General features: G+C 32.4%; 4 protein-coding genes and 1 non-coding gene across 6 annotated transcripts; 1 reads left to right on the top strand and 4 right to left on the bottom strand.

The window, feature by feature from the left end:
• Window positions 1-6,066: 6,066 nt before the first annotated feature.
• On the bottom strand, window positions 6,067-7,312 carry LOC107410908 (uncharacterized). Its single transcript, XM_016018391.4, has 2 exons — window positions 6,888-7,312; window positions 6,067-6,225 (listed from the first exon to the last, which is right to left on the bottom strand). The coding sequence occupies exons 1-2, from the start codon at window positions 7,186-7,188 to the stop codon at window positions 6,209-6,211; spliced, it is 318 nt and encodes a 105-aa protein (XP_015873877.2). The 5' UTR covers window positions 7,189-7,312; the 3' UTR covers window positions 6,067-6,208.
• A 3,113-nt stretch (window positions 7,313-10,425) lies between these two features.
• On the bottom strand, window positions 10,426-16,128 carry LOC107410889 (uncharacterized). The gene is made up of 15 exons (XM_016018371.4): window positions 15,970-16,128; window positions 15,725-15,812; window positions 15,594-15,640; window positions 15,346-15,435; window positions 15,188-15,241; window positions 14,609-14,683; window positions 14,404-14,472; window positions 14,179-14,331; window positions 13,971-14,097; window positions 13,407-13,444; window positions 12,888-12,977; window positions 12,685-12,789; window positions 11,345-11,494; window positions 10,855-10,964; window positions 10,426-10,760 (listed from the first exon to the last, which is right to left on the bottom strand). The coding sequence occupies exons 1-15, from the start codon at window positions 16,003-16,005 to the stop codon at window positions 10,685-10,687; spliced, it is 1,308 nt and encodes a 435-aa protein (XP_015873857.3). The 5' UTR covers window positions 16,006-16,128; the 3' UTR covers window positions 10,426-10,684.
• Window positions 16,129-16,196: 68 nt separating this feature from the next.
• On the top strand, window positions 16,197-16,270 carry TRNAV-CAC (transfer RNA valine (anticodon CAC)). Its single transcript has one exon. It is a non-coding gene; the product is annotated as a tRNA-Val (tRNA).
• A 158-nt stretch (window positions 16,271-16,428) lies between these two features.
• Window positions 16,429-18,647, bottom strand: LOC107410894 (pentatricopeptide repeat-containing protein CRR2, chloroplastic). The gene has a single exon (XM_016018376.4). It carries the CDS (start codon window positions 18,572-18,574, stop codon window positions 16,595-16,597), a length of 1,980 nt encoding a protein of 659 aa, XP_015873862.3. The 5' UTR covers window positions 18,575-18,647; the 3' UTR covers window positions 16,429-16,594.
• Window positions 18,648-19,003: 356 nt separating this feature from the next.
• Window positions 19,004-22,253, bottom strand: LOC107410895 (DNA-directed RNA polymerase II subunit RPB7). Of its 2 annotated transcripts, none has more exons than XM_060812357.1 (7): window positions 21,826-22,253; window positions 21,500-21,690; window positions 20,364-20,529; window positions 20,218-20,268; window positions 19,665-19,730; window positions 19,501-19,569; window positions 19,004-19,367 (listed from the first exon to the last, which is right to left on the bottom strand). In XM_060812357.1, exons 2-7 carry the CDS (start codon window positions 21,613-21,615, stop codon window positions 19,305-19,307), a joined length of 531 nt encoding a protein of 176 aa, XP_060668340.1. In that variant the 5' UTR covers window positions 21,616-21,690; window positions 21,826-22,253; the 3' UTR covers window positions 19,004-19,304. The 2 variants fall into 2 exon arrangements, with proteins under 2 accessions (XP_060668340.1, XP_015873863.1); XM_016018377.4 differs by having other exon boundaries at window positions 22,009-22,251.
• Window positions 22,254-22,531: the final 278 nt, after the last annotated feature.

Here is a 22,531-nt window from a genome sequence, read left to right as displayed (position 1 = left end):
GCAGCTAGTGCATACTTGGTTGAAGATTTTGAGTTTTATATGGGGCAAATTGAGGCAAAAAACAGTAGGGCTGCCCAGTACATTCGATCATGTGACCCTACAAGGTGGGCACCTTTTCTTTTTTCATGTAGAATGTACACTATCATGACCACCAATATTGCAGCAAGCTTAAATGGTATTTTGCTAGATGCTAAAGAGATGCCAATAGTAGTATTAATTGAGCACATATGGGATTTACTGCAAATGTGGTTTTATAAGCGACGTATTACAGGTGTAAAATTGTCGAAACCTATGGCTAACCATATGGAAGAGCAACTCAAACGCAAAAATTTGGAGTCTATCGGACTACGTGTGAAGGTCGTTAATATGCATAAATTTCTTGTGGAAGGTGGGAGTTTGAGGGGTACAGTTAATCTCCAATAAAAAATATACTCATGCAAAGTCTTCGATCTTGATCAATATCCTTGTGATCATTGTATTGCTACTTGCAGAGAATGCAAAATTGCTCCTTATGGCATGTGTTCTCATTACTACACTGTGAATGCATATCGTGCAGCTTATGCTGAGTCCATTTACCCTGTGTTAGATGAAAAACAGTGGCATGCTCTGGATAATGTGGCAAGTCGTATTGTTCTTTCACCGAGATGGACATGCAGGCGAGCTGGTAGGCCGAGGCTGCAACGCATACCATCCGAAGGTGAAGATGTTATTAGACGTAGATATAACCGATGCAGTGGTGTTGGATATTATAGGCAGAGATGTATGAATCCATTGTCTTATGTTTCGAATTAGGAAGTTTTAATTTACTGTCATGGTTTAATATGTTTTAATAATTATTTCATATCTTGGATATTATATTTTCTAATCAACGGTGAAAGATTTATTAATAATTTTTTTTAAAAAAATTTAATCCCAAATGAAAAGAGGCTTTCTGAAGTTGATTTTAGATCTTTAGTTTACATTTCATTTTATGAAATGTCCAAATGATTTTGAAAAGAAAAACAAATATATATCATTTTTCTTTTCTTTAAGATGGTTATTGATTTTAAACATCAATACATTTTTTGTTAAATCCATCTTTATCTTATATAATATTTGTCTCCACTCTCATTTTTTTTTAACCCCACTATTAACTTAAATAATCTATTAGAAATTGATTTTCCAAGTGGAGGAAATTAGTTTCCGATAGGAATAAATATTATTCAACAATTTCTGCTTGAAAGAAATTTTTTCCAACAGGAGGAAAACAATTTCCGCTTGGAGGAAAAATTTTCCAATAGGAGAAAAATGATTTTTGCTTGGCAGAAAATTATCCAAAAGCTTCAATTGACTTCCATATAGGATTTCCGACTGGAGGAAAATATTTCCGCTTGGAGGAAAAATTTTCCAACAAGCGGAAAAAGTTACAGAAGCTGCAATTGAACTAGATGTAAGAGGTTTGTGCATAATGGAATTCTAATAAATAAACATGGCACATTTTCTATAAGCTAAATTAGTGATCCTTACATCAAAACACATCATTATCTTCGTTAAATGAACATTATAAGCCATCATCGTCTTTACATTTAAAATACTAATATAATAAAAAAGATGCATCTATAAACATGAAAAAAGTAAAGAAAATAAATTATTAGTTACTCAAAATCACAATAGCCAAATATAGGACACTGGCTTTAAAACTTCTTTACTTACCCAAAATCCTCCATCTATCACCTCGAAACTAGAATAAAAAACCCATCATTATCATTATTAAATGAACATCAAAACCCATCATTATCTTTATATTCAAAAGGCTAATGGAAGAAAAAATATGCATGTATGAACATGATGAAGTAACAAAAACAAAGCAGTAAAAACTTGCATTCCAATTTCCTTTTCTCTTTTTCAGCTTTTCATTTATCTTTCTCCAGTTGTTTGATTAGCAATTTTTCTTCCCTTTTTGCTTCCTTTTGAGCTCTATTAACATAGAAAGAAAATTCAATGTAAGAAAATGAGAATAAAAATAAAAAAGAACAAAATCACCACAACTCAAAAAGTTACTACAAATACATATAAGTATGTACGATTCTTCTGCAGCTGGCCATTAACCAATAAACGAATCGTTGACCCACACAATACTTTACCAAGCTTTTCTGATGCTTTTATGAGGTCATGTTTGTAATTTTGATCATTCTCCAACTTTTGTAATGCCATTATCAGTTTTAAAACAAACTACAAACATTAGTGATCTAGTTTAGAAATAAAAACCAAATGAACCATTAGAGATAAAAGCACATAATTGAAAAAAGTACACAATAAATCTTGTTCATTGTAATCACGACACAACATTCAATAGAAACATTAAGACAAAAGACATGATTGCCAAAATAAGATATAGAACTAATTTATTTGATAAATAGATACAATGAAGAAACCATGCAAAATAACTTTATATTTTTAGCAAATTTTCATTTAGGCAGTCGTTTAGACGAGAGAAATGAGCCACAATTGACAAAAGATAAACTATAGCCAGTCTGCTTTATGGGGAATCGACATCTATTTTTACTATTTCCAATTAGAGCATATGTTGGTTAAACAATGCCACCAATTTTTTACGGCTAATTATCTCATGATATAAAAAGTATAATAGACAACCAAAACCATCTATATAGCATAGGAAGTAAACTTACCAAAAACAATTGTAATCCTCCCATGGATTGTTTTTGACAAGTGTGCCTAATACTAGTCAATATTTCACGTGCAGATTCTAGCATCAACTCTGGTTGATCAACCTAACAAAAGCACTTGTTACAAGCATAGAATTTGATATGCTTGTCTATCTCTCTATTATGTAACTTTATTCTTTTATTTTATTTTTGTAAAACTTTAATACACTAATTTAATAAAATCTATGATTCCAAATTATAAATATCTCAACATACATTCATTAATTAATTGAACCAAATTAAGCAAAATGGGTGAATCTGCAGTTAGTCTAAATCCATCTATTTTATTCATATGCTTCTAAATGGATTTCCCTTTTTTTTTTACTATCACCATTTACCAAAGTGTATAGAATATAGCTAAAGAAAACCATAATCCCTAAGCTTGAAGAGAAACACGTTCCCAAATCATAAACAATCATCAATCTAATCCAACTTTAATCACAGAAAGTCACAACCCAAATCACCAATGATAGTAGCTAATAACAAATTGAATCAAATTAAGCAAAATGGCTCAACCCATAGTGAAGTTATATTATAATTATTTTTTTATTCATATGCTTCAAAATGTATTTCACTGTTCTTTTTTCCTAATCACTATTTACCAATTTTACAACCAAAAAGTGTACAAAATATTGTTGAAGAAAATTATAATCCCCAAGCTTGAAGAAAAAATACATCCTCAAAATCAATTAAATAATCTTCAATCCAATCTAACTTTAATTGTAGAAATTCAAAACTCCCAAAATAACAAATAAATATTAGCAGCAAGATAACAAATTGTGTCACAAATAGAATCATTACATGTCAAAATTCATACAAACAGAAGCAATAAAAAAAAAATGACTATTAAGAGATTATAGTAGAGATTGAAGTTAGAAAAAGCTTTTATGGGTCATAAACAATATTTGAATATTAGTTGGAAAAGAGAGATTCATCAATTTCAATCTTCACAACTTCATCGTATTCATACTTATCTTTTCTAGGTAGAGATGGAGGAATCGGTGGCCTTGGTGGTCCTCTACCTTTTTTTTTGTTCCTCGGCCTCGTCTAAATTTAATCTCTCAACAAAAAGAATAATAAATTTAATCGGTAGCCTTGATGGCGAACGGGATGGTGTATTTCAAAAAGGAAAGTGAAAGGGAAAGCCCCAACTGCGTTTTGATATGGAAAGAGAAAGTAGACAAAAAAACCAAAAACAAGAAAAGAAAATAAGCCCTATCAAAAACGCCGGCGAACGGGATGGTGTTTTTGGGCAAGGAAAGTAAAAAGCAAAACCCTGGCTGCATTTCAAAAGAGAAAGGGAAAATAGACAAAAAAAAAAATGAAAAACAAAAAAAGAAAAGAAATTGCGTTTTGATAAAGAAAAAAAAAAAAGAAAAGAAAAAAAATATAATAAAGGATATTTTGGTTCGAATGTATCAAAAATTGGCTATTTTTTTTTAAAATTTTTTTTTCTATTTTTCAATTTTTGATTTTTACTGTAGCTATTTTTTTAAAAAACCCCTTCTAAATCCCATTCTCTTCGGGCCCAATCACCTATCGGGCCACCATAACAAAGTCCAAATCCTCGCTGTCGTCTTCCTCCTCCAGCTCTCCCCACCGCATCTTATCTTGCGTGGGTGGCTGTTCGGTTCTGATTCTGGTATCACCATGGTTGGTTTGTGGTGCTGTACGTTTAGATGTGTGAGAAAGAAATTAAAAAACAAAAAAAAAAAGGAAAATGGAAAATATCAAATATCAAATATCAACCAGTTTTATGGGCTTTGGGGATAACACTTAGGAACCAACGTTCTTTCGCTAGTGTATATAATCTAGTCTAGTGTGTTTGTGTCTCCAAGTCTAGCCTGAAGAAAAAATAGTTTCCAAATTCCAATAAAAGTACAATTTTTTTTTTCAAAAAAAAAAAAAAGAAGTTTTGTCTTTTCTAATTTTTTTTTTAAATATATTTTCTTTTAGTAAATTATATGATATTCATCTATGTTCAGTTTTTTCAGTGTTACAAAAATTTATCCTTTTAAAATTCATTTTATTTGGTACAAAAAGACTTGAGATGTAAGATTAGACAGAATTTCCAAAATAATACCATCAATTCAATTTAATCCCATTTAGTCTAGTTTAGCATCCAAACAAGCTTTAGCAATTCAATCATGGAATTAATTATTGACCTGTAAATTCTAAGTTTCATTTCTAAGTGAAAATTTCATAAAAATATTCTTTTTTTTAATCGAATTACAATAATTTCTGTCTTAAAAAAGATTCGAGCATGTGTTGACTCTACAATCTCATGGTACGTATTTTATTTTATTTTTTCACATGAACTAAATTTATGAATTATACATACTACACTTCCAAATTCAAGTTAGTTGAAACAAAGCAAATCAATTGTAGCTCGCAGACAATTTTTGAAATAGTAAATAATTATAGGGGACATTAAATTATATTTTGGATAGTCACATTTATTTTTAAGCATACTTGTATAAATGACACCGTTCCCTCCATTAACCCAATATTCACATTAACTTTTCAAGATATCTGATATGTGGCAATTTAATTACTCTTTTATTTATTTTTTTGAACAATTTACTTAATTACAAACTATTTAAAAAAATTTTACATTTTTTATGACTCAAATTTCATTAGATAAAGATGTTCAATCATTAAAGCTATCCGTTTCGTCTAAAACTATGTTATTGAAATTAACTATTTTGAATTCCACTAACTTACTAATAATGTTCTTTTGTAATAAATAATTACAAAATTTATACATATTAGGATTTTAATTGAATTTTTTTGGCAATAAATGAAAACAATTCATATATTATTTACCTTCTTAATTTGGGTTTCATATACCATCCGTAAAAATAAAATTAAAAATGAAAAAAAAAATCCGCACCAAGAGCCTCTTTGGCATTCTACTGTATTATTGCTTTTGGTTCAAAAACTTTTAATATTTGGACAGCTTTTAAGAAAAGTTTCACAAATTAAAAAAAACAATAATAATAATAAAAAAAACAAAAAAAAAAAAAAACAATAAAGTGCCGGTTCTTAACACTTTAAAAAAGTATAAACAATGTTATCTTATGCAGGCTTTAACCATGATTCGAGCCACTCATGTATATTGTCAATTTAATTATATAATAATAGTCATGCTTTCATTTTTCAGATCTTTTAGTTTTTCTTCAAACTTATCACAAAATATTTTTTATTCTTTTCAATTTTCTTTCCCAAATTGTAACATTTCTTATTCTTCCCTATTTTTTTTTTTATAGAATTGAATGAGAAAAGGCAAAAGGATACATACTGGCTATTTGTTTGCTATTTGTCATTGGATTATGAAAATGTTAATTAGGTGAAGAAAATATTAGAAAAACAAAGAAAGTTTATGATAAATTGGTGTTGATTACATATATGGAAAAGGAAAAAGAAAAATATAGAAAAATAAGTAATTTTCCTCATGAATTATGACAAGGATTGATTCCTCCAGCCAGTTCCCCATGAAGTGTTCAGGAATCTCTACAATCTGGAAAAGGGGAACAAAAAAAGACTTTTATTGCAGCAATGGAAAATATTAATTGGATATGCTGATTTATTAGGTAAACTTCTTCTTTTTTTTTTTAAAAAAAAAAAAAAAGAAGGAGAAAAAGGTAATAATGCTTTAAACAGCTATATGATGTATCAAAAAGCATGAAATTTAAGAAGAAAAGGAAGAGAATGGAAACCCAAGACTAAAGAGAAAGATAGAGGGAAAAAGAAAACCATTGATTATTATATATGAAATAAATCCACATAAACATTTAAAGATAGAAGACATAAGTAGTCTTTTTTTTTTTAAAAAAAAGAACAAAAAAAAAAAAAAAGAAAAAAAATTCTCATCCTTTTCTTATACAACAAACTACCACACATATCAAAGAAGTTCAAGGGTGATTTAGATCCCCACCACACTTTTCATTCACTATTACACTCTTTTCAATTCGAAGATTAAAAAGCTGACCCAAAAATAAAAAATAAAAAAATGGGGAGACCAAGCCTCCAATTAAGGGAGGCTTTACTTTCTTTTCAACAAACAAAATATGATCAATAATAATAATCATAATTAAACATTCTCAATAATAATAATAATCAAAATTAAATATATATATATATATATATATGCGAAAAATCGAATTCTGGACAGAAATCAACCACAGCCACCTCCACCACCATCGCCGCCACCTCCACCACCACCATGAGAACTACCACCGTCGTTGCCAGAGATAGTAGCGGCGTTGGTGGTGGTCATCATAACAACAGCCATGCCAACAGCAGCTCCATCGCTACTACTTCCAGTATTGGTGGTACCTTCAGCATGACCATCAGAAGATGATGAACCATGCCTTGATCTGCTTTTCCCACTTCGACTTGATTTTGAATGAGATCCACTATGCTTCTCATCTCGCTGTTTCCTACCTGGAATGCAAAAACAAGTGGTAGTTTTGCTCTTCATGGTCTCTCAAAATTTCCTCCACAACACACTGATATTTTCTCACCTCTTTTTCCTCCTATTTATCATAAGAAACTCCTAAAGGGTCTAAGAATCTTTATTCTATTCACATGATAGCTTATTTAAATAAAATATAATTTAAAAAAAAAAAAAAAAAAACAGGGAAAATAACTATACCATCAAAAACTTTACTTCATGTATTATTATATTATTCCTCTTTTCAACGGTTCAAACTTCAAAGACCTTTCTTTTTTATTTTGCTAGCACCAGACAGAAAACAACAGGTATCCTTGATTAACTCTTTTTTTTTTTTTTTTTTAAGGAAAAATTTGATTCAAACTCTTAAAATTTTTTTTTTAATTACAGTTAGATTTCATATTTTTTTAAATTATTAGTTAAATTTTATTTGTTAATTTTTATATATTAATTTCAATGGTTAAACCATAATTATATTTTCATAATGTTATTCAATTATAACATATTAAGTTTTAATTTATTTGACATTTAATTAAAAAAAATTGATGAATGATTTTTTAAAAAATATAAAATTTAAATATTTATAACAAAATTAAAGGATTCCAAATGGAACTTGCCACTATTTTTAAAGATATAAAGTATAAAACAGCTAATATTACGTCAAAAAAAGAAAAAAGGAAAAACAGCTAATATTAGTGTGCCTAATGGTAGTTTAATAACCAAATAAAAGTTAAAGTGACGAGTGTAATGCTATATAAGCTTTTAAAGATATGGGTAAAAAGAAAAAGCCAGAGATTCCTTTAAAAATAGGTATAAATCAAGGAGAAGATTTTATGGGTCAGCATCTTATGAAAGAAGCATTTAGAAGGGCATAAATCACGGGAACAGAAACAAAAAAAAATTGAAGAGAACAATAAGAAAAATGACAGGTGGCCAATGCATGGCTGTGCCTGTTAAACATGGTGGTCACTTGTCTTCATCGCCAATGTACGGGCTGTGGGCCAATGATATAATGAAACCACTATCATCCTACAAAATGAAAATGATACGCAGAATGTTAATCAAATAATTTATAGACAGAAAAAATAGTTTTAACCATTAAATTATTGAACTTACCCAACAACACTCTTTTAGATAGGATAGGGGACAATATCAATCAGAATAATTAAAAATAAATATTTTACTAATAAGTTTATCAAGGCAACTCATCTCACTCTTTTCTAAAATGTGATTTTTATTACTTTTAAATGTTTTTTTAAACGAGAAGCATATTTATAATTTGAGTTTGCTCAATTAATCAAAGTTAGGTAACTGTCAAGTTTGAGTGATTAGATATGATTTTACAATTAATCAAATTAAGGCTAGAAAGCAAAACCTGAATTTGTTTGCCGAAAAGAATAGAAGCAAATGAAAAGGGATTTAAAAAAAAAAAAAAAAAAAAAGAAGCAAAACAGTTGAATAAGAGAAATTATTCAATACAAATTGTCTATTGACTTCAGAATCCAAGTTGGAAAAATTAAGGATTTGGCCAGCTGATTAACATGAATATCATAAAAGCATTTTCAATGATTCTGTGCATTAATTCTGTACATTTAAAAATTATTTACTACATAAAAAAAATAGATAAAATTTTAAAAAGATTATCTCTAATGGTTGTATGCACTAGTTCTGTCAAGCTGATATAGCAACAAAAACAATAACAACTTGAAAGATATTGTTTATTTCTGAGAGCACTATTAAACAAACTGAATTAGTATTTATTTATTTTTATTGACTTTTATTTTAAAAAAAAAAACTTTCCGTGACTTTTGGTTTTTTAATTAGACATAATTTTAAAATAAAAAATTGTACATTAGTAGTCCAGGATATTTTAAACGGAATCCATTATAGAAAAATGATCTAAAACATTATCTATTAAATAGAAAAAACATCATATAAATATGAATACTTTTCAAAATTAATACCGCATAGGTTCCAGTAGAAAGAAGTATGAATACAGCATAGGTTCCAATAGAAAAAAGCATCCGAGATGCGCTAAGTATTCGAATTAAAAAACTAATTTACACCTTAACACCGTTTTCATTGCCAAGTGGGTTTCCGTCAGTCATCCATCATCTTCAACACATAAAAGGATGTTAGTAAAGTTTTTGTCTTTGGGGATATTTGCCTTTTGAGTTGTTTTGGTTGAGAACAAGGATTGCCTGACCCAACCATTTTCGATTTCATGGATTCTTAATCAAGAAGGGAAAATCAAATCGCATGCTCAGGTACACACTTATCCCCATTTTACCTTTATTTTGCTTAATCCTCCTTATTTAAGACAAAATCTTGAATAATAAATTTAATTGAAATCTGCTCCCTTTGTTCATAGATTGGCAGAATGAGGGAAAAAAAAAAAAAAAAAAAACAGAAAGTGTCAAAATTTTGAAAGAAATTGATTTTCAGAATCAGTGTTTTAAAAGAATTAGTTTTTAGGAATTAGTTTTTTGAAAATTTATTTTTTTTAGTATTTAATTAATAATGAAAGATTTTGGACATACAAATTATTAAAATTAATGTGTTTTAAAATTGATAATAATTCTTTTTTAATAAAATACATTATTAAAGTTTCCAATGAATCTCAAAATTATACGATTTCAATGGAAACAACTTTTCACTCCACTTTTCCTATTTTTCTAGGAACTTACTTTTCATGAACCCATATGCTTCTATCTTTAAAAACTTCTCAAAACTAGAAAAAATTATTTTTCTAGAAATTTCAAGTTTCCTCTAACTTTTACATAATTCAAACTAGGTCTTAAAAAAAAAAAAAAAATCAAAGAGGACTTTAAAGCAATTTTTATTTTTTCAAAAGAGAGACAAGGAAAAGAAAATTTTGGATTAAGGAGGGCTTTGACCATAACATGGAAAAATTGAAGGCGGGTAAAAAGCCACAAGGCCAAGGCCAATTTGGGTTACCCGTGCCTGGGCTTGTCTTCACTTTCCGATGGTCGGAGGCCAACTCTATAATCCTTATCCTTTCTTCGTCTTGTTTTTAGAAACTAATGGAATTAGAGTAGCTGATTTGGCAAAAATATGTTTTAATAGTTGGACACATGGCCTTGATCTAATTGGCTGAGTATACCTACTTGAATTGTAGGTCAATAAACATTTTGTATTGAATAATTTCTCCTTGAAATAAATATAGGGTAGAGAGAGCTCAAATCTTACGTTGCAATATTATTAGTTACAGTCCACAATTGACTACAATTGAGGAAACTAGAATTCCACAAGTAGAAATTCGCATTATCAATTAGGTTAGTCACAAATGTAACTCAAATTGATTCATTGTACAAAAGCCTTCAAATCAACATTTTGATACTTTTCTCTTTCAAAAAATAAAAAACTTTTCTTTTGGTAATAAAATCAACATTTTGATAATTGTTTCTTATATGAATGTAACTTTAAAAAACCTGTATACATGAATGTTCCACTTCCACAACACTCTTTGGTACAACAATTTCTGTGCAAACTGCCCTTTCCTTCACCGCACGATCACAGAGCCATCTTGCTTCATCTTGATCAGATTGCTTTCGATGTTCCGCAGCACTGGTTGATAGCTGCAAGTATTTAGATTAAATCATCGTAAGTGGGGCTTGTAGAAAAAAGAATCACAATACCACAAAAGAGAGATATTAAGAGAGAATGTCTTACAGGCGTGCAAGACCATTGTATGCTTGAGTGGCTTGTTGGAGTCGTGCTGAGAGCTGTAATACCTCTGATGATAATGCTTCTGCTCTGCTCTGTTCTTTTGCAAGTTGACCCTGCATGGATACAGCAAAGCAGACAAAGGTAATCAAAAATCAGAACTGAACAAAGCAGTTGAGAAGGGGCTAAGGAACAGAAGAGGACCCGTTATGCTGATTTCCTGACAAGGTAATTTGATTCTTAACTCATCAAAATTTTGCATTCAATAAATGGAGAGAGATAAGTGTCCAATCCTTTTTTAAGTTGCATTTGCTTCAATTAGATGGTATTCCTACACTTCTTGTACATTTCTGATTTCTAATGGGACCATGAGGAAATGATATTTTCCTAATTGAAAATCACTTCCATCATAGGATATTTTCCTTCCTTCGTTTAGATTTGTTAAGAGGTCAAAACTTTATTGACAAATGAATGCAGCATTAACCCTAAAACCGACCTTGAGGGAGAGAACTTCTGTTGGATATGTAGATGAACCGCTCTCATCAATCCCATCTCTGTGGGGTTCAACAAAAATCTTAGCCTGTTCAGTTCTCAATTTATCAAGAATTCCACGGAGCTCTTCATTTTGCTTAAGACAGTCCTTAACCTGCATGGTTAAATATTCATCAAAAACTAAATCCCAGAAAAAATGAAAGATGCAGTATGATGATCTGAACACCAAGAAAGATCTAATAAACATAGTAAAAAGTCTTAGGATTGTTCAGTAACAAGTATAATTGTTATCTCTTGCTACTGGATCTCCACCGTATAAACTTCAACTTATCTCAAAAAGTTTGCGGACTTGCAGAAAAAGGAAAGGCTACCAGGAAGGAAAAAGCTAGCACTAGCGACCAAAAACACTTCATCTCATGAGTACATCACTAGATTCATGCATCACCTCAAAATTGAGTAAAACCAAAGCATTTGGACAAACATGGAAAGACAAAATATGAGATTTTATAGCTTGCTGCTCTTTGTGATTAGAGTATTAATCAACTTCTTGATAAGAGCTAGGCAAACAACTCAGACTCCCCTTACAGATTGAGCAATGCGCCAATTATTTATCAAATGAACTCAGCAGACAGCATAATTCCAGTACTATATTTTAGCGCAAGCTGCAAACTTATCATTATATAGCTTCCCCCATTTTAAAAATACACTATTCCTACGCTTCAACAGAGTCCCTCCCCTTACAGAATTGAGCAATGCACCAATTATTTATCACATGACCTTTGCAGCCAACACAACTCCAGTACTAAATTTTAGTGCAAGCTGCAGACTTATCATTATAAAGTCTTGCCCACTAGAAAAATACACCATTCCTACACTTCAACAGAGTCCCTCCCAATCCACTCCATCGTGCTCCTTCTACCTAGTTCCTGCTTTCATGGCCTCTCAAAAAGGACAAGAAAATCCAAAAGCAAATGGACAGAAAAGTTCCATAATGTTAAGAAACTTTTTAACATGCTTTAATGGTATACGAATAACATGAATAATAATTAGCAGGATCAAATTTAGAGCATTCAAAGATCATTTATACAGCACCATTGCTGTTTCTTTCTGCAATACATCAGATGAGCCCCATCAACAAGTTCATAAGTTAAAAAGTGAAAGCTCAAAAGCTGACTTCTACTCCACCAATTATGACAGACAATTGTTTAAATAATAAAAAACTAAACAAACCGTATCCTAGAAAAGACAACCAACAGAACTTAATGATAAAACATACTAAAATAAATAACACAACTTCTATAACCACAAGCTGGATATTGTTGGATCTCAACCACAAATGATTACCTGATCCTCCCACTGTTTTGCTGCGGCTATTGCCTCCTGATAAGAACTTGAGAGATTAGAATTTTCCTCAAAGAGCCTTTCTATCTCTGAAGACTGGGAATCAATCTGCCACCATTGACAGAAAGCCAAATTTGTTGTTAAATGTCATATACAAGACAAATTACCTATTCATGTAGCTGAAAGTGTAGAGTTTACAAAACTACCTCTATTAAAAGCTTTTGTCTACTACTTTCCAATCTCTCAATCACTACAGCCATGTCATGTAATTGCTTCTCAAGTTTTTCCTTGTCTTCCTGCAAGTAAGGAACAAAAACAAAAAACAATAATAATGAACTAATTCTTAGCCTTTCACTTAATGCATCATCAAGTAATGATGAATTGATTGACACACTATAGTTATTAGAAACTGTATGTCTCATAGACCAAACTTCCTGGTATTACGTCTGTTACGACTACTAAATTAACAAATATGTAATTTGCCATTGGAAAAAGTAAAAAACATAAACATAACGAATTTTCTTTCTCTTGTTTTATTTTGTTTTTCTTTATGTTTTCTTTGTAGTAATATTACAGGTTAACCTTCAAACCAAACTGTGAACGGACTTTGTTTATATGAATCACCACTAGAACAGACTTTGTTTATATCAATCACAATTGGATCTCACTCCCTCGTCCTACCTTCATGAGATTAAACTAGATGATCAAACCGTAGATAAACTTACCACCGAAAATGCCTTGTTAGCCACTTTCTCTGGAATTTCTGTGATGGAAAAAATAGGGTCGGTGATATAATACAAAATTCAGCAAGTTAAAATAGATTGTAACATGCCAGTACATGAAACCTTATGAAAAATTGTCACAAAAGATAGCAACGCAACAAATTTAATGTAACTCTACAAGTGATCAAGGCTATCATAACCCTAAAATGACCATTGGGTGGCTCTACATAAACTAAGAAGCACAAAATAGATTTCAATGGAATCTCCAATCACTTGAAGCCTCGATGTTATCAATAAGTGTCTGCTGTATTGACTTCATTATATAGTCTTCCAATCAGATTAATTTTTTGGACTGATGGTAACACAACAGTTATAAACATAAAATGAATATGAGGTATCACATAAAATTTGTTTGTATCATGCATAAAAAACAAAACGAGCAAAGCATGAAATTCATAACAGCAATCGCTGATTGGTCAGATCTGGGCCTGACAGAATGTAGAGTAGTAAAATGTTCTTCCTTGGGGAACCAAATCACAAGAAGTAGGATATTCTAATGGGCAATACCTGATACTGTTCTAGACATCATTGAAAGCTTTTCTTCCAAATCCTGCTTCTCGGACATGAGAGTAGAAGTTTGGGCTTGCTCCTCTGCTAATCGCTGTTGCTCCTGCTGCCTCAACAGTGACTCTTGCTAGAATTTTGGATTAAAATTAGTCATTCATAACCAAGCAATCTAACCTACACACAGAAAACTCTACTGAATGCATTTTACCTGCAACTGAGATTTTAAACTAGCTAACTCCTTTTCTAATGTTTGCATTTGATCAGGTGAATTTGCAAGAGTTGCTATTCCACCAAATGAACTCATTGATTGTTGCTGCATCAAATTCAGTTCTGCTCTCAAGGCAGCTGCATCTTCCTCGGCCTACAGAAAGAGCACTGGTAAGTACACAAAACTAACATTCCTACAAATATTAACAAATAATCGATAGCATACTCGGTATTGCTCTTCTTCTGCTTCTTTTAGACGTTTCTTGAGTGTGCGGAGCTGGGCTGAAAAATCTTCCTACACTAATAGACCAGATGTTTTCAATGATACAAAGACCGATGTTTTCAATGATACAAACAAGAAGAAGAAGGGAAGGGGGGGGGGGGGGGGGGGGGGGAACGTAGACAGCTCCTAATGTATAGATGTTGTGTACCCGTGCAACAACTGCTGCATCTTTCTCCATAGCAACATCCTTCAGAGCTTTTCTCAAGGATGGTACAGTTTGTTCCTGAAATTTTTAACCCAAAAAAAAAGGAAAAGGCTGAAAAGTTAACTAATTTAACCTTAAAATTTTTCATTTACAAAATAACCCAAATGCATATGATAATTTTTACAAGACAACAGTAACAGAGAACAGAAAGAAAATAACAAAAGGATATGGAAATGAAGAACAGTTGACGTGTATTGATAAATATATAACAGTACTTCAGTGAAAATTTTAATACTATAATCTGATTTTCTAATTAACCATTATCACAGTTTAACATTACATATGTAATGTACATTCTACACGTTGATAATGTACATGATTGCCCATTGTCTTCCCAAACAAGTGGAAGACCAACAAACTGGACAATATTCTACATACAATTCCACTTTTGATTCATCAAGGGGGGGAAAAAAAAAATTACATTCTACTGCTGATTATCCATCACAAACATATAAAAGGTCTATGAACCAAAACTACAAAATAAAGTGTGAAACATAGCATTATGGCAAGTCTTTTACTTACCAGATCATTCAATCGCTTTTGTAGAACATCATTTTCAGCATCCTTACTTTGAAGCTGAAAGTAAAGAAAAAGATTAAATATATATATATATATATATATCATTATTAAAAATCCCGCTTACAATAAATTAGCACACGTACAATTGACAGTAGTATTACCTTTGAAAAAAATTTCTTGTTTAGATCCTCCAATTCCGCATTTTTCTTCTCTAGGGCTTTTATCTGAGCTACTAAATTACCAAAATCTATCTGCACCATCATTAAATTAACACAAAGTTTTACTGCAATTAATAATGCATAGAAAAAAAAAATGCTAAAAGAAAATACACATGAATAAATTCGCCATTCAAACGATGATAAGAAAAAGAAAAAATACGAATAAAAAAAAAAAAAAAAAGAATTCCTACCTCAGGAAGTCGATTTCCGCTCGCTGATTTTCTGATTTCCGTAACATCTGAATTTAGGAAAAATACGATAAAAAAATCATCAAAAAAAAAAAAAAAAGATAACGAATTGAATCGAATTCAATTGAACGAACCGTTAGAGTTTGAAACATCAGTTAAATCAGGTCCTGAAGAGGTTTTGCTTAATCTTTCCGCGGCTCGCTTCTGTCGAATTTCTTCCAACTGGAAATTTTGTAGTGTTCGAATAAGAAATTGAATAGAAGGAACAAGAGAATCAAATTCAGATGTTCATATCCGCTCAACCATTCTCAATTCTCAAATGCGGTTAAATTCAATATATATATATATATATATATATGGACGGACAAGAGATCTGTACCGTTCGTCGGCCGAGAGATGCGTGGTGTGATTCCATGGCAGGGAACGAGTTTTCCTTTTTCAATAACTGAACCAGGCTTTCGTCCCCTGAAATTTCTTTGGCAGCCAAAATGGAGAAGACGATCTCAACACGTTTTGGAGCTATGAAAATGGGCTCGTATTTGGTAGACGCGTAATTTCTTATGTACAACTATAATTATCATAATTTCAACAGAGCAACCCAAGCATGTCTGGGTGGTGTAGTTGGTTATCACGCTAGTCTCACACACTAGAGGTCCCCGGTTCGAACCCGGGCTCAGACATTTTCTAATTCTTTCTTTTTCTTTTTGTTTTAAAATTTTGGTTTTATTACATTTATTTGTACAACATTTAATACTTTATAAGCAGAGAAGCATAATAAAAACCATTTTTCTTTTTTCTTTTTTTTTGGGGGTAAAAGAAGCATATTAAAAAGGTAAAATAACAAGAAAAGGTACAAATTTTATTATAATTATTAAACTGCATATTGACGTCCATTGCAATTGGTAAAGACCAAGTATACATTTCTAAAATCTCTATAAAAAAAGGCCTATGATAAACTGTGGGAAATAACAAATTTGAGCAAAATTTTTTTTTTTGGCATAAAACTACCAGTAATCCCCACATGAACAAACTCCGTCGTGAAAATGGTGGAAACGATTCAAGTCTCGAACGAGAATCTCTCTGTTTGCAAACTTGGAAATGAACTTTGTGACAGAATGACAGTCTTCACATAGCCTTAAGTTCTTGGAGATCCTAATGGTTTCCCCACTCTTGGTATTAATTAGTCCAAAGGCAACTGCTAACTTTTCACTGTGGCCTAATAAAATCCGTTCCTTCTCTTTTTCATCGAGATCATAGAGCACAATTTTCGTTTGGGGTACATATCCCCTCTCCTTCATCTCTGTTGACAGCTTTAGCAACAATGCATGGAGCTGCTCACTCCGCACGTTAAACTCGTCAACAGACGTGAATGAGTACATCTTCCTTCTAACTTCAATCCAGCTACAACCAGGGACCTTTTGTAATTTTGGAGCTTCTAAGAGCTTCTTTATTCTCTTTACCTCATCCCACATCTGGGCCTCAGCATAAATATCAGCTAGAAGTACATAATTCCCAGCATTCCTTGGCTCAAGCTCAAATAGCCTTTTGCTTGCTTTCTCTGCGAGTTCAACATTACAATGAATCCTGCACGAGCCAAGAAGAGCACCCCAAACCTCGGCTCCTGGTTCAATTCTCATATCTTCTATAACTTTGGCTGCTTCATCTAACTGATTGGCCCGACCAAGAAGATCCACCATACAAGCATAATGCTCCATCCTAGGGTATATCCTGTGTTCTTTAACCATAGAATCAAACAACATCTTCCCCTCTGCAACAAGCCCTGCATGACTGCAAGCCCCTAAAACGCTGATGAATGATATGTGACTTGGTGATACTCCATGGTAGATCATTTCCTTAAAAATTTGAATCGCCTTCTTCCCATATCCATGAATCCCATAACCTGAAATCAAGGAATTCCACGAAACCACATCCCTGTTTTCCATCTGATCAAAAACACGTTGGCCCAGCTCAAGCTTACCACATCTTGCATACATTGTCACAAGTGTACTGAAAACTGGCAAGATTGAATCAAGACCCCTTCTAAGGATACATCCATGAATCAACTTCCCCTGCTCCAGAGCGGCAAGAGATGCACAAGCTTGAAGAACACTAACCATTGTCACCGAATTGGGAGATAAATCGTTGGTTTTGTTTAACATTTCTCTGAAAAGCTCCAATGCCTCAAAGGGCCTCTCATTCCTCACATAACATGCGATCATAGCACTCCATGACACCACATTTCGCGTTGGCATCCCATCAAATACACTAGCTGCATAAGCAACACACCCCAGCATTGCATACATATCCACCAAAGTAGTCATAACATGAACATGGGCCTCATACCCATGTTTCAAAATATGTGCATGAATCTCCTTACCCTTCCAGAGTAGGGAGTTCAAACACTCCGAGGCAACACAAGCTTTAAGAACATACGTATAAGTAAACCTATCAGACGGAACCCCAAGCTCATTCATCCTACGATACAAACTCAAAACCTCTAATCCTTGACCTACCAACGTAAGCGCTCTAAAAAGCGCATTCCAAACATATATAGTTCTCTTACGAGTTCTATCAAACACCTTACGTGCATTATCTATGGAATCCAATTCGGAGTACATATTAATGAGTTTGGTGGCCAAAAAAGGGTCTTGGTCCAACCCACCATGGACAAGATGACGGTGAACGTCAAGCCCATGCGAGAGGGACTCATGGCGGATGCAAGAAAGAATTAAGGTCTCGTAGGTATGTTGGGTGGGATTGGGTTCGCGGGAAAGCAGATGAAGAGCTTGTTTGAGGTTGCCTTGCTTACACAGAGACTGAATTAAGCGGTTATTGTTGGCACCGTCTTTTGCAGTAGCGATTGCTGGGTTTAAGGTTATGGAGCAAAGTGGTGGCTTTGTGTGGCTTCGAGCAACGCAGCTCAACTGTGGGGAAGAGGAGGCTGCTGGGGGTTGGAAGGGTTGGGGAGCGTGGAGAACCCACATCACACGGAAATCGACGTGCCCTTCTCACTACTCCCACGCTGCACCCGCATCGAATTTAATTAGCCTACCAGATTAGATTTTGGATCGCTACAAGATTTTTATTTATTTATTTTTATAATTTTTATTATCACTTTTTGGTTGTCATAAAAATTCTCTCTTTATTATATAAATTATCTAAACCATAAAAATTATTAAAAAAAAAAAATTTGCTTGCTATTATTTTTATTATATGGGTGGGGAAGATTAGTACAAAAATATAAAAATAAAAATAAAAATGAAAATAATTCAATTTTATGTCATATAATGAATCTGCAAAGGCATGGCATTTAAAGTAACATTTCAAGGCAACATTGTCCATCGTAAAATTCTTTCTCATTATTGGATGTTCAAAATCTCAGTATTTTTATTTACCAAAAGCGAAAACAAAAATTTACTAATTTTCTTCATTATTATTAACAACTAACTTAACAAGACTACATCTTGACAAATAGTTCCATTTAAATAATGGAAAGTATTTACCAACAAATTAAAGTAAAGCCCACTTCCATTTCAGAAAAATACTATGCATAAAAACTCAGGTCTTTAGACAATCAAAGCACTATTACAAATTCTTAACAAGAGATCAGGGCACTAGATTTTTGTTTCCCTGTGCCATAAGAAATGCAGAATTCTATAGCTATTCAAACATTGTAGCCGCTAAGGAAAGAGATTATGAAAGCCGTGATATCCACTAAGCTGTTGCAGGATCGTTTATTACACCCAAGAAGTCATCCTTTATGGTACCAATGCAGAACTGCCAAAACAAGGCAAAATATTAGATGAAAAGCATGTTAAAAGGTAAGATATTCTAGACTAAATTTAGGGACTACAAGGTAACTGCTTGACAAGCTATCAAATGTTGAAGACAAGATGGTTGACGGGCATACAATTTCAGTAGCGTCTACACGAGTTCCAATTATCTTTAATCTCACTTCACTATCCTTCTGAATCTTAACCTGCAAAGACCAGTACGTCAGTTTTCACACTGCCAATTCTAAACTTTAACAATGATTGGATTTGCTTTTCAAGATAAGCTAAAACTTAAGCATACCGATCCGTCTGAAGTTGTATAGTTTGGCATATCCCCAGATTGGAACTCCATATCATCTGGAATCAACTGAAATGCCAGACATAAATATCAAATCTACATTCATAACAGACATAGGTAACAGTAGCTAGTAGCACATAGAGATTGAGAAATAATACATTTCTGTATCCAGTAGGGGGGGAAAAATAAAAATAAAGGGAAGGGATGGGAAAAAAACAAAAATCAAAAGCTTTAAGAAAACAACAAAAGAAGTTACAAAGAAAAAATTGTTCAAAAATTGAGGATGAATATAAAATATTAATTGGTGAATAAGAGTAGTTATTTCCTGCCTGAAACAAATATGTAATAAAGCATAAGCATCGGAATAAGGAGAGGCCGGAAACATCCACAATATATACAACAGGAAAAAAGGTAATTGCTACACTCTTCACAAAAGAATATAAAATAGAAATCTTAAGGAACCCAATAGATGCACCAACAATAAAAAAATAAAAAATAAAAAGGGAGAAGCATATCACGTATGGCTTACACATGATTAACAAGGAAAAAAACTTACATGGTTTGAAACAAAGATTTGAACAGGTCCAGCTTCCGCAAAGAAACCCATCTGTAATTCCAGATGTAATTAACATATGTCAAGTTGGGAATTTGCAAATTCAGAATTTTTACACACGTCATACTAAAAGCCAATAATATATATACCTTGTTTACCATAGTTACAACAGCTTCTAAGATCTCTCCCTTAAATGGTCTAAACACAACGCACTGATACTTCACTGGGAATGTCACGAAACCTGTGCCATCACGAATCAGTCCTTTCCCGATGTTCTCAATTCCTGTTATTGCTACCACAAAACCATGTCTTCCACTGCAGAAGAAGTAGAAATTTTACCAATTCTGAGATCACTCTAATTTGTTCTTTTAACACTGAAGATGGTGGCCCATCCACTCAGGCAGTTTTGGAGTGTATAAACCCCACAATGCTAAATCCACATATATAAAGTAACAAAAGTTGGAGTTCACTCCTATTCCAAAATGCAGCACAAATGGGAGAAATGAAAACTGAAGACAATTATATTATAAATTCTATAATTCCTCTTGGTGTTCTATACTATACAATCTTTGAACTCAAATATGATTCACTTTCATGGTAAAATTATTATTGGAAACCAAAAAGTACTTATCTTTCTCCCCTTCTACCATTTCTAAAGGATAGTAAAAAGAATAATATGAAAGCTAAATAAAATTTAACTTGTCCAAGACAATAATCAAAATAGTTCCAATTATAGAGCACCTTAAGACATCATAATGTTTCATTCAGCAATCAATATTAGTATTCCCAGCCCCACCTTACAATATTCCAAGATATTGTGCTCCCATTCTCATTTGAAGTGCCACCAAAAACTCACAATCCAGAAAACTTAGCAATAGACCAACTAAAACCCAGTTCTGAAAATTCCAATACCAACAACTTGTTTCATTCTTTATTTTCTTTCTGCTTTTCGTTGCTTGATACTCTTTTCTTGTCACTAACCAACCATTAAATTAAGGCGTCTGGGAAGAAGACCAAATATTCTAAAAAGAGAAGAGGTTTTTGACATAAAATTTAAGACATCTGACATCACGCTCTACAGTCTACACCATCTATAATTCTGGTCCTCAAACTATACGTAGTGACAAAATCGAGCACATTTCGAAATAGAAAACATGGGGTTATAAGAATTGCATAGAAATTTAAATAAATTTAAATAAAAGAATAACAAAATGTCCTTGCATTTTCCAGAGTATCAGATCAAAAACAAATGCAGATACAAAAAAAGGTCGAAGGAAGTTGGAACCTGCAAGTGCCCTCCACATCTTTCATGAGCTTGGAGACGATATTCTCCCGGAGGTTACGACCGAAGTGTCGTGGGTGGAGCTGCATGTTCCTCTCCATTACTATATGGAAGAACATCTTTTATTTTTATTTTTCTTTTTCCCTCTACTCTTATATATCTCTCTTCTTTGATGCCAATAAATGGGTGGTTCTCTGGGAAATTTTCAAGAAAATCAAATTCAAGATTGATATAGAAAATCCAGCTCCAGAAACCACGATTTCACAAGAAACCAATCTTTCTAAAAGACAAAATTCCAAAAATTAAGCCAAAAAAAAAAAAAAACTTACTTTATTAATTGGCCAGTCAAAATTCAAAATTCAAGATTGATTTAGAAAACCCAACATGAAAAGTCCAAGAAAACCCAAAATTGCAAAAAAAATAAAATCTTGCAAATCAAGCAACTACAAAAGTCGAAAACCCCCAAAAACAAATGCAGAAAAAAGGGGAAAAAAAGAAAAGAAAAAAAAAACCTCCTTTTACTATGAGAAAAATGAGACGGATAGGCTGTTGGCTGGCGAACTGAGTGAGGATAGATGACGACGACGGTGCCTATGAGCGAAACAAAACAGACGCCGGCGACTTGGCGAGTGAGGGTCTGAGAGATTGTGAGCACGCGGCTTTGTACAAATTAAAGGCAGAATAAACTTCTTTTATTTATATGCATGATTTCTAAATTTATTTATAGAATATAATTTTTTTTTTTTTTTTTTCAAGGAAAGTCCAGTAGCTCGAACCCCCCCGAATCCTTACCATGGATTATATAAATAATAATAATAATAGTAGTAATAATAATAATAATAATACAATTAATCGTTGCAAGAATAAAAAATTATATTTTTACTTTTATGAAATAAATTAAATTTCAATAGTGAGATTGTCACATGATAATTGTAATATTTTTAAAATTAAGTTTTTTTAATAAATTCTTAAAATTAAGTTATGTGTTTAATAAATAAAATGAATTAACAAAAAGGTCAAATGCTTGCGCAAAAA

This window comes from Ziziphus jujuba, chromosome 10, assembly GCF_031755915.1.
Source record: "Ziziphus jujuba cultivar Dongzao chromosome 10, ASM3175591v1".
Lineage (NCBI taxonomy): Eukaryota > Viridiplantae > Streptophyta > Magnoliopsida > Rosales > Rhamnaceae > Ziziphus > Ziziphus jujuba.
Note: the sequence above shows the minus strand (reverse complement) of the source record. Positions and strands in the feature narration are given on the sequence as shown.

Bases quoted from the DNA above. Each gene is read 5' to 3' on its own strand.
- LOC107410908 (XM_016018391.4), bottom strand. From the start codon at position 7,188: ATGAAGAGCAAAACTACCACTTGTTTTTGCATTCCAGGTAGGAAACAG.
- LOC107410894 (XM_016018376.4), bottom strand. From the start codon at position 18,574: ATGTGGGTTCTCCACGCTCCCCAACCCTTCCAACCCCCAGCAGCCTCC.
- LOC107410889 (XM_016018371.4), bottom strand. From the start codon at position 16,005: ATGGAATCACACCACGCATCTCTCGGCCGACGAACG. The intron at 13,445-13,970 runs GTATTGCCCATT...TTTCCATCACAG, and splicing joins GATGTCTAGAACAGTATCAG to AAATTCCAGAGAAAGTGGCT. The intron at 10,761-10,854 runs GTAAGACATTCT...AAATACTTGCAG, and splicing joins TACAATGGTCTTGCACGCCT to CTATCAACCAGTGCTGCGGA.
- LOC107410895 (XM_060812357.1), bottom strand. From the start codon at position 21,615: ATGTTCTTCCATATAGTAATGGAGAGGAACATGCAGCTCCACCCACGA. The intron at 20,530-21,499 runs GTTCCAACTTCC...CTTCTTCTGCAG, and splicing joins GATGTGGAGGGCACTTGCAG to TGGAAGACATGGTTTTGTGG. The intron at 19,368-19,500 runs GTATGCCCGTCA...TTGTTTTGGCAG, and splicing joins GTGTAGACGCTACTGAAATT to TTCTGCATTGGTACCATAAA.